Source organism: Bidens hawaiensis, unplaced genomic scaffold (assembly GCF_021521415.1).
Source record: "Bidens hawaiensis isolate Kalapana, Puna unplaced genomic scaffold, B.hawaiensis_p1.1 tig00021817_1, whole genome shotgun sequence".
NCBI lineage: Eukaryota > Viridiplantae > Streptophyta > Magnoliopsida > Asterales > Asteraceae > Bidens > Bidens hawaiensis.
The window spans coordinates 202668-213033 of NW_027493382.1; the positions used below are offsets into that span (position 1 = coordinate 202668).

The following is a 10366-nucleotide window of genomic DNA, read 5'->3' on the forward strand; positions in this document are numbered from 1 at the left end:
CTGAAGCAGATGCCTTAGCAAATTTAGCATCAGTTCTCAAGATACCAGACGATATCAAGATACCCATCGTTCATATCTTGACTCTAGCAACAAAGGAGAACCATGAAGTCATGGAGACTTCATTACCTGAAGACAAGCCAATATCCTGGACCAGTCCCATAATATGGTATCTTCAGGATAACATGATCCCGGAAGGAGAAAATCCTAGAGCATTCCGAATGAAGGTAACCCAATATATTATCCTAAATGATGTGTTGTATATAAAATAATTTGCAGGTCCATACTTGAGATGCTTGGAATATCAAGAAGCACAAGAAGTTCTCAAGGATATACATGAAGGTGATTGGGGAAACCACACTGGGGGCAGAGCCTTAGTATCCAAGATACTGAGGACAGTTTACTTCTGGCCAACAATGAAGAAGGTTGCAATGAACTTCTCCAAAAAATGTGATGCTTGTCAAAGACACAGCAACATCTTACATCAACCAGCTGAACCATTATATCCTATCATATCCCTGTGGCCGTTTATGAAATGGGGGATGGATATTGTGGGAAAGCTGCCCAATGCTCCTGGTGGAAAAGTATTTATGCTTGCCATGACAGATTACTTCTCCAAGTGGATCAAAGCAGAGGTATTTGTCCAAGTTAAAGAAAAGGATGTGATCTCATTCATCAAACGTAATTCCTGACAAGATTTGGTATCCCGGCAGAGATTGTTTGTGACAATGGATCACAGTTCATCGATAGTAGAACAACCAGCTTTTGTGAATCAAGATGGTGACTTCGACTCCAGTACATCCTCAAGCTAATGGTCAAGCAGAATCTAGTAACAAGATCATCATCAACAATTTGAAGAAGAAATTGGGATCCAAGAAGGGAAAATGGGCTGAAGAACTACAATTTGTTCTTTGGGCTGATAGGACAACTTCAAAAAATGCAACCGGACAAACACCTTTCTCTTTGGTGTTTGGGGCCGGAGATGTTATTCCTACAGAAATGGTGATCCCCACAGCAAGAACCAGCATCCAAGATACTGAGTCCAACAACCAAAGCCTTACTGAAGACCTGGATACCATTGATGAACTCAGAGATCTCGCCAGGATCAGAATTGCAGCATACCAACAAAGAATAGCCAAGTCCTAAAACAAGAATATCAGAATTCGAATATTCCAAGTAGGAGATATGGTGTTAAGTAAAGCATTTCAGAATACCACTAACCCAGCAGATGGAAAACTAGATCCAAAGTGGGAAGGTTCTTACTTGATTGATTCAGAAGCAGGAAAAGGGGCCTATAGGTTAATCACTATGGAAGGTGATCCAATACTAAGAGCTTGGAATGCTATCCACCATAAGGCATATTTTTGTTAGTCTCCTTAACTCGTATGTTCGTATTCTCAGGATAAAGGTATGTCCCCTCATCTATTTTTACATATTTCTGTTATTATCTCTAAATCAAGTTTACTGACCTAATCATCGGAGGGGTGTTAGCCAAGCTATCACCCACCCCTCAATAAGAGTTTAGTGTTTTGCAGTTATCCCAAGGATATGTTATCTTGACTACCGCTTGAGGCTAATCACCTCCCACACGAACATGATATCCCTGATATCTCCTAAGCTTTAAAGGTCTTCACCTTTCTAACGCCGCATGGAGCGCACGATGATTCGGATATAGTTCGAGACAGGCGGACCAGACCAGCTGATAATCCGTTTGTTGTTGGCTATATACCGGATCCTTAAGATAAGTGGCAGATGTGTCACGCATACGGTTTATAACATTTTCATGTTATCTAAGGTTTATAACATTTTCATGTTATCTAAAGTCTCGGCATTTTCATGCCCTCACGTTTGGGACTTTCCCCAGTTTTATCTAAGGTTATGACATTTTCATGTCTCTCAAATAAAGGCCTTGTCGCCAATAAAAAGGCTTTATCACCAGTAATAAGGCTTTATCGCCCGAACTGTCTAACTTTGTTTTGACAGATTGAAGATCGGCCAGATCGCTAAGTGTAAAAATATCACTAAGTTGTGCTTAACTTTGCAAAATCCAAAGACATGATACGGAAAAGGGTCAATAGCTGGGGACATCATATGTAAGCTTATTAAGTTTAAAAATGTTCTCTACAAAGGTACTCTTTACACTTAGTCTTTTTTACATATTTTGTCTTTCAAGACATAATATTTTGGTTTAGTTTACACCTAGTCTTTTTTACATATTTTTGTCTTTCGAAATGTAATCTTTTGGTTCAATTGTGACGATTCACATTTACACAAGATTTAAGGATACATTGTCCTTAAAGATGTTTTGTCTTAATACGTAATAAAGATCCAAAACATATTTTATAAAGATATAATCTTTAAAGTATTTTATTCTGAAGTAGGATTCAAGAAATGTGTCTAGGATACATTATCCTCAAGATAATTAATATTTCATAGATATATCCTAACCAAAACTTACTCAGACAAGTTATTCAAAATGACAAATAAAACACAATGTTAAAACCAAAAGGTTATGTTGTTACTAACATTAAGTGCAGATGGATAAAAAGACAATGCAAGGGCTTCATCTTCAACAAGTGGAAGATCCTTCCACCCAAGCATTACTAGATGTTCAAAAAATCAAGGTAACATGGGTTACGTCTTGAAAAGTCAAAGATCCCTCCACCCATATATCCTAAAGCATCCATGTTAAAAGACAGAAAAGTAAATTGTTCAACAAGCCATTACAAACCAACATCAAAACCATAAACAAACATACTTAAAAATTTGGGCGCAGACCTTGTCTTTTCCGCCTTTATTGCCTAGTAATGCTTCATCACCAATCGCGTTCACCGCATCCTTGATCGCCATCACCACAGCCTGCTCCACTACCTTCTCCGTTCCGTTCGGGCCCGCTTCCTCCATGCTCTCTCCAGTCAACTCCGCCAGCCCCTTTTCCAAGAAGTTACGTCCCAAAAGAGATTCTCCAACCCAGCAGCCTTAGCCTCCTGAGCCTGGACTTGATGACGGAAAGCTTGAGTTTTTTACTCCTGGTGATTGAAGATGAAGAGCAAAGAGAGAAAGAAATTTACCTGGATAATGATCGGGCGAAGAATTTGAGATTCAAAAAAAAATCAACAGCTGTAAAACCACCTTTTACAGCCGTTAATTTAGGGGACAATTGTTAGGGCTCGGATTTTCAGTACCCTAAGCAAAGGATATCTTCAGGATAACTTCAGGATACAGTATCCTCCCAAGAAACAGGTATCTTTGATATATTTTTATACTAACAGTTCAACAGTCTTTCTTTGGTGTTTACCAGGTCATACAACTTCACATGATCTCCTAAAGATTCGGACCACTAAGAAGCTGTTATACATGGGACTTTTGGTATCCTGAAATGAGGTATATTCAGGATAACTTCAGGATGCAGTATCCTCCAAACGACAAGAAGCGGTCAACAATTAATAAAGCATTAAAGATTGTAGACGTTGGAAGGAGTTACAACTCGTTTATAAATATGATATGCAAGCCATAACCACTCCAAGATCATAATTAGGACAATTAATGTTCTTTATTAACAATTATGCTCTTTATTGCTAGTTATTATCTAGTGATCTTTCATGTAACTATAAATAGGAGCTTGTTAGATCATATAGAACACACAACTTACACTCTAGCTATAACATTACTTTGTAACACGATCTAAAGAAGAAAGCTCCAAACACTTGTAACCCTTTAATAAACTGGTGGTGATAGTTTTCACCGCCCGGGGGTTTTTTCTTGTTATCCTCAGGATAACGGGTTTTTTCATTCATTTCTATTAAGCACCTAAACCTCAGTAACTAATTTGGTTACGAAGTTACTCTTGTTAATTTTTACCCAAAACAGTAAGGGGCTTTTGCTACGAGTTTGGCTCTTGGTACTAGGTCTATTTTAAATTCCACCTCTCGATCTGGTGGAATTCCTGGTAATTCCTTTGGAAATACATCAGGAAACTCACATACCACAGAAACTTCTTCCACTTTCTTGGTTTCCTTCTGAGTATTGATTGCATATGCTAAATAAGCAAAACACCCATGGTGAATCATCTTAGTCGCTTTCATTACTGAAATGATCTTAATTATCCGTTTCTCCCGATCTCCATAAATAGTAACAATACTCTCATCTGGTGCCTGAAGTTTGATGGATTTGGTGTCACAGTTGATTTGGGCTTTATAAAGGGCTAACCAGTCCATTCCTATTACTAGGTCAAATTCACCTAACATCGTAGCCATCATTCTTATGGGAAATAATTTTCCTTCTAAGTTAAGGAAACAATCATCTATAGCTTCACTAATTTTTATTTGTTTTCCATTGGCGATTTCCAAGGTGAAGGATTGTTCTAGTTTCTTTAAAGGATTACTTAATGCATGACAAAACTTATATGAAATGAAACTCTTATTTGCACCAGAATCAAATAGTACGGTTGTTGGTAACTTAATAAGAAGAAATGTACCAGTAATCACATTGTCTGCTTGCCAAGCTTCTTCTGCAGTCATATGGAATGCTCGCCCATTAGGCTTATTCTTAGCTAGCTTATTCTTTAGTTTGGGACATGCATTTCGTAGGTAATCAGTTGACCTACATTCATAGCAAGCTCTTGAGGGTTCGGGGCATTCTGAGATGACATGCCCAGGCTTACAACAACGATAACGGACATTTCCTAAAGCACATATTCCAAAATGCCGCCTTCCACAGTTAAGCATTTATTAGGTTCTCATTTAAAGTTTCCCTTTAGGATTTAACCTTTGAGTGTTGTTTTGATTTTCTGGCCTCTTATACTCTTCCCTTTTTCTCTTATTGTTTTCTACTTTTTCCCTATCCAGCTCTGCTGCTATACTATAGCCAGCTTCAATTGCCTCATAACAAGTCTAAGGGTTGGTAGACTTAATGAATGTACGATATTCCACCAGCAATCCCCAAATAAATCGATGGATTCTATTATCTTCAGGGGTTACCAAGTGAGGCACAAAATGAGCCATTTCATTAAATTTCGTGACATATTCCCGATAGGCCCTATTGCCCAATTCCAATCTCAAAAACTCAGCATCAATCCTTCTCCTTTCGCTTGTTGGGCAAAATTGTCAAGTGAATATTTCCAAGAACCTTTCCCAAGGAATTTGAATCGCGGCTTCCCTTCCTTGGGCCTGAATGATTGATTCCCACCAGGGCAGTGCTTCCCTCTTAAAAGTACGTGTAGAGCTTCACTTTTTCTTGGGGATCACATTCACATATTGTCAACAATGCCTCCATCTGACTAACCCACTCATGGGCATTGATGACATCGTGTGTCCCCGTGAACTCGAGTGGTTGGGAGGACTTGAAAATTTTATAGCTACTTTCTTTCTTTTTAGTCCCATTAACTTGCGTTTCGTTAGTGACTTCCCGACTGGCAAGTATTTATGCAACTTGCTTGGTTACCATCCAATCTAGTTCAACTTTTGTTATGCGTATTTCTCCTTCTCTATTATTTCCAGGATTTTCCCGATAATTAGTTTCATTATGACCTCCTCCCTCCATCTACATTTTTAAAATTTCTTGACTTAAGTTTATATTAATAAACAGTCAATATTTAAAACTTTGATTTATCATGTATATTACAAGGCTTATAACTACAGACTGATGTATGCTTATCTTATAAAGCATATCATATACAAAGACCCTAGCTTTCTTTCTTCAAATAACTATTTCCTTCATCTTCCAAAGCTGATAGTTTAAAGCCTAAGTACTCCAAAGAATACCTAGTTAGCTAAAACCTTGAGCTCTTATACCAACTTGTCACACCCCACCCAGGATAGGGTATTTACAATGACCAGTCAGCACAGACTTATAGCGGAAACGTAATTTTATATAAAACTAAAGCATTTTCTACATGTCTAACGATTATAATACAACAAAAAGTAAAATATTCAAACTCGCCCAACACTTAGCAGCTAACCTCCCATCCTTACTTTATCAACCTGTAATACATGCTCGGGATAAAAATATGTCAGCACATAGCTGGTGAGTCACATAAACTAACATATTAAATAAACAGATGCCAAATAAATTTTTATTGATCAAGTATGAGCTCATGGCATGTCATTCCATAATTATAACCTGCCCGCATCACGTTAAAGCCGGGTCAGCATTATATATTCGCCCATACGGACTTTATGCATGTCTACTGCTGTATAAAGTGCATGTCACCTCGGGAAAATATAATGATTATTATAATATATATATATATATATATATATATAACACCTTGGGTGCCACACCATATGCGCCATGCAAATACATGATCAATCACAGTCCAAATAGTTTTAGGAGCATGTATCAGACTTTTGAAAAATAGTTTAAGTAACTCACCAGAACAGACTTTCTTCAGTTAGTGAGGCTCTTTCCACTTAAACTAAAATCTAGGATTTAATATACTTTCTTACATATTCATGTCCAAAAACAAGTAATATTCTAATACTAAAAGGCCTTTCACATAACAACCGTCATTATCATGCACAACTATTCCAGTCCAGACAGTGCTATGGTTCACACATGTAAGTAATAGCCTTGTATATACGAGAACGCTTCAGAAAAGGCATCATGATGGTGAAATCCTTCAACTTTAAGTCATCTTCAATCAATAAGCATAAATGATGTGCTTCTGATCTGTATTCTTCATAACTTTTACCATCTATGATCAAAAACAGAAATCAGATAAACAAGTCGGTACACTTTTGATCATTTTTTTTATGAAATTTTGACATTTTTAAGTTCCTGCCCATATTAGTTCTAAACATCACGCATATGTACATAAACAGCGCATAAGATTCATAAAATTTTTGGTCATGTATATGTAATAACGTATCCTAGCGTATATGTATGAGATAGCGTATAAGACTATAGTCACGCATAAGTATCTCATCGTATAAGTAATTGAACTTATACGCCACATATATATATCAACATATGTGACGCATAAGTTAATACATATATGGCGTGTAAGTGGCTCTTTCGACCAAAAGATCAATCTATCAAAAATTAAAATCATACTCCAATTCAAAGTCATGAATACGTGATCTAGAAGCTGATTATTGAATTTATGTTCTCAATTTCAATTTTAACTTTGTGAATAATGATCAATTAGTCTATTTTAGTTAGGGTTTAATAAAGTTCAGATCTATTACTCTAATGATCATATGAGTTCTACTAAATCAATGAAATATTTTCGTTTGTGACTTAAGTAACTAAAAAACCCATCATTAACCAAAAACCCCTTTGTCTTATTGTCCTGATTATCAATGATTTCAACCGTTGATACTATTCAACAATGAAACATCAACAAACAACTCAAATTATTACCTTTTCAAATTGAGTTGGTGTGCAAATCACCAAAACAAGATAAAAATGGACAGAATAAAGGCACCAAGTTTAATTTCAAAGAGAAGATAGATGAAATGAACTAGAAGCGTATAAGTCAATAATGACTTATACGGCGTGTATGTGATACACCACTTATATGGCGTATAAGTTATTCAATTTATACGGCACATAACTTATGCGCCGCATAAGTTGAAAAACTTATGCATTGCATAAGTACATTTCACATATTTTGAACTTTTTGTCGATTCACATGCATGTGTTTATTCAAGTACAACTTAATATCCTTGAGTAAACAAGATAATAACTTAAGATAGCTTAATTTTGAAAAATACTGTATACCAAGTCAACTGAATAACATTGAATATAATAGTTAAAATTTTTCATCTTTTTCGAATGATATGATTTTGAAAAATACCCCAGTTCATCATTCTTGGAAAATCAATTACCCAAGAGAGAGATTCATCAAACATCAAGAGTCGACAATAATCTGAAAAACAAAATCTTTTTAGATTTTAAATGATTAAAGTAACAGAAAATAAAAAGAAAACTATTTACAAACTTATAAAGCAATACATATTTTTGTGAGTTTGAGCAAGGAATCATATTGACCAAATTGTCCTTCCATCATAGTTTTATTTTCAGCTTTATTATGACTAGCGTTAAGTCAGTCATTGGTATTATTATCCACCTAAACCTTCCAACAAATATTTCTGAAATTTCTGTGATACGAAGTAATTTGGTTCAATTAAGCACCAATCATATGTGAACCCCATCTATCAGACATAATTTGTATATCTTTATATAGTGAATCATGACATGTATATTTTTCATTTATTCTTAAAATCAATTAATAACAAAACAAAACAACTCAGAACGTTAAAACATTCACTTAAGATCGGTATTACTACATGCAAATAAGGTTTTGTTCTAACAAAATAAAAAGATAAAAATAAGTTGAAATTGTATAAGGCTTTAACAATTAAGTCGGGTAATACCGTATTATCGCACTGAGAAAGTCCAAAGTTTTATACGAAACACAAAGAAAATAAAGCAAAATATACAAATCTTAACCCTCAGGTCGGATAGTCTTAATGCGTAGGAGATGATCCTATATTTGAATAAAGATAACAAAAAAAATTAAGTTGAATTCCTTAGCAAAATAAAAGGAAAATAAGCTGAATTTCTTTGCAAAATGAACACATGCACACACAGCAATCTTATAAACTTTGTTTCTTAAAGCATATATTAACTAAGCTTCAAGATGTTAATCCACTAGTTTCAGTTGAATTTAGGTTTATATCACGTACGTTTTCTTACTTATTTGTTTAAAGGCCTACCAATACACTGATGCAATTAAGCATAAAGCCTTTTTGCTTACTTTTTACAGAACTTGGGACCGGATGATCAACGTACTATCATCTTCCCTTTTTTGCTTCAAAAACTCATTTCAAAGAGCAATATTTTTCCAATGTTTTTGACTTTTGACATTTTTCCATGTTTTTTACTTTTCAAATTTTTCCATGTTTTTGACTTTTCAAATATTTGACTGTTTTTGGTTTTTCTAAAAATTTCTCCCCCAAAAAAAAATATATGAAAGATATTTGAAAACGTATGTACAAAAACAGAAAGTGACACTGATGAATGGATTACTAGAGATCGGAATCCATAATCTCAGTATCACTCTTATTCCTACCACCCAGCTCTTTAATACCGTTAAGCTTTAGTAAATAGTTAAAACGATTTTTATCAAACGCTTTGGTAAAAAGATCTGCATTTTGCCGATCAGTGTGAATTTTGTCTACGGTTATCAACTTCTTTTCGTAGCAGTTATGAATGAAGTGATACCGTATTTCAATATGTTTGGTTTTAAAGTGGTTAACCGGATTCTTAGTAATAGATTAGAAGCTGAATTATCTACAAAAATAGGTGTCGTCAGAAAATTCAAACCATAATCCCGCATTTGCTATTGGATCCATAGAACCTGAAAACAGCAACTGGAAGCAGCTACTACTCGGCCTCATAGGTTGACAGCGACAAGGTGATTTGTTTCTTACGTTGCCATGTGACCAACCTACTGCCAAAGAATTTATATCCGGCAGTTGTAGATTTTGCATTAAGCTTGCAGCTACATAATCATAATCCGAATAAGCCCTCAGCACAAACTCATCGTCATGTAGATACCAGAGACCGACCCCCGGACATCCCCTTCAAATAGCGTAGAATGGTTTGATGACCATGAAGTGTGAGACTTTCGGAATGGATTGATATCGGGCACACAAACAAGTTGCGTACATGATGTCCAGTCGAAAAGCAGTCAAATACATGAGAGAGTCAATCATGGATCGGTAAAGTGTTTGATCCACCTTCTCCCTGTTGGGATCAGGTCCAATCCCATGATTCATTGGAAGTGGAGTAGTGATTTTCGTTGAGTCAATCATGTTGAATTTCGCCAGGATGTTGTTGACATACTTCGTTTGATGAATAAAGGTGCAATCTGGTAACTGATCCACTTGAAGCCCCAGGAAAAACTTTGTCTCTCCCAATGCGCTTATATCGAATTTCTTCTTCATGACTTCCTCAAACTGCTTGCACAGATCATCATTTGTAGACCCAAAAATGACATAATCCGTATACACTTTCATGATTAGTAGATGTCTAGCCACTTCCTTAGAGAACAGTGTACAGTCAACCGTTCCTCGAGTGAAGCCATTGTCCAACAGGTGTTGGGACAACGTTTCATACCAAGCTCCCGGCCCTGGTGAAGTCCGTAAAGGGCTTTATCGAGTAAGTACGCATTGTCTCTGTGGATCGGATCAACAAACCCTAGTGGTTGTCCCACAAATACTTCTTCTCTTAGTCTCCCATTGAGAAAAGCGGACTTAACATCAAGCTGGTGAACCTTAAGACCTTTCTAGGAAGCAAATGCTAGAAAGATCAGAATATCTTCAAGCCTTGCAACCAGTGCATAAACTTCATTGTAATTGAT

General features: G+C 36.0%; 1 protein-coding gene across 1 annotated transcript; it reads right to left on the bottom strand.

Moving 5' to 3' along the window:
* Nucleotides 1–3854: 3854 nt before the first annotated feature.
* LOC143564118 (uncharacterized) lies at nucleotides 3855–4724 on the bottom strand. The gene has a single exon (XM_077051493.1). The coding sequence runs from the start codon at nucleotides 4722–4724 to the stop codon at nucleotides 3855–3857; it is 870 nt and encodes a 289-aa protein (XP_076907608.1).
* Nucleotides 4725–10366: the final 5642 nt, after the last annotated feature.

What these genes read in the sequence shown, in the direction of transcription:
- LOC143564118 (XM_077051493.1), bottom strand. Translation starts at nt 4,724, where the DNA reads ATGCTTAACTGTGGAAGGCGGCATTTTGGAATATGTGCTTTAGGAAAT.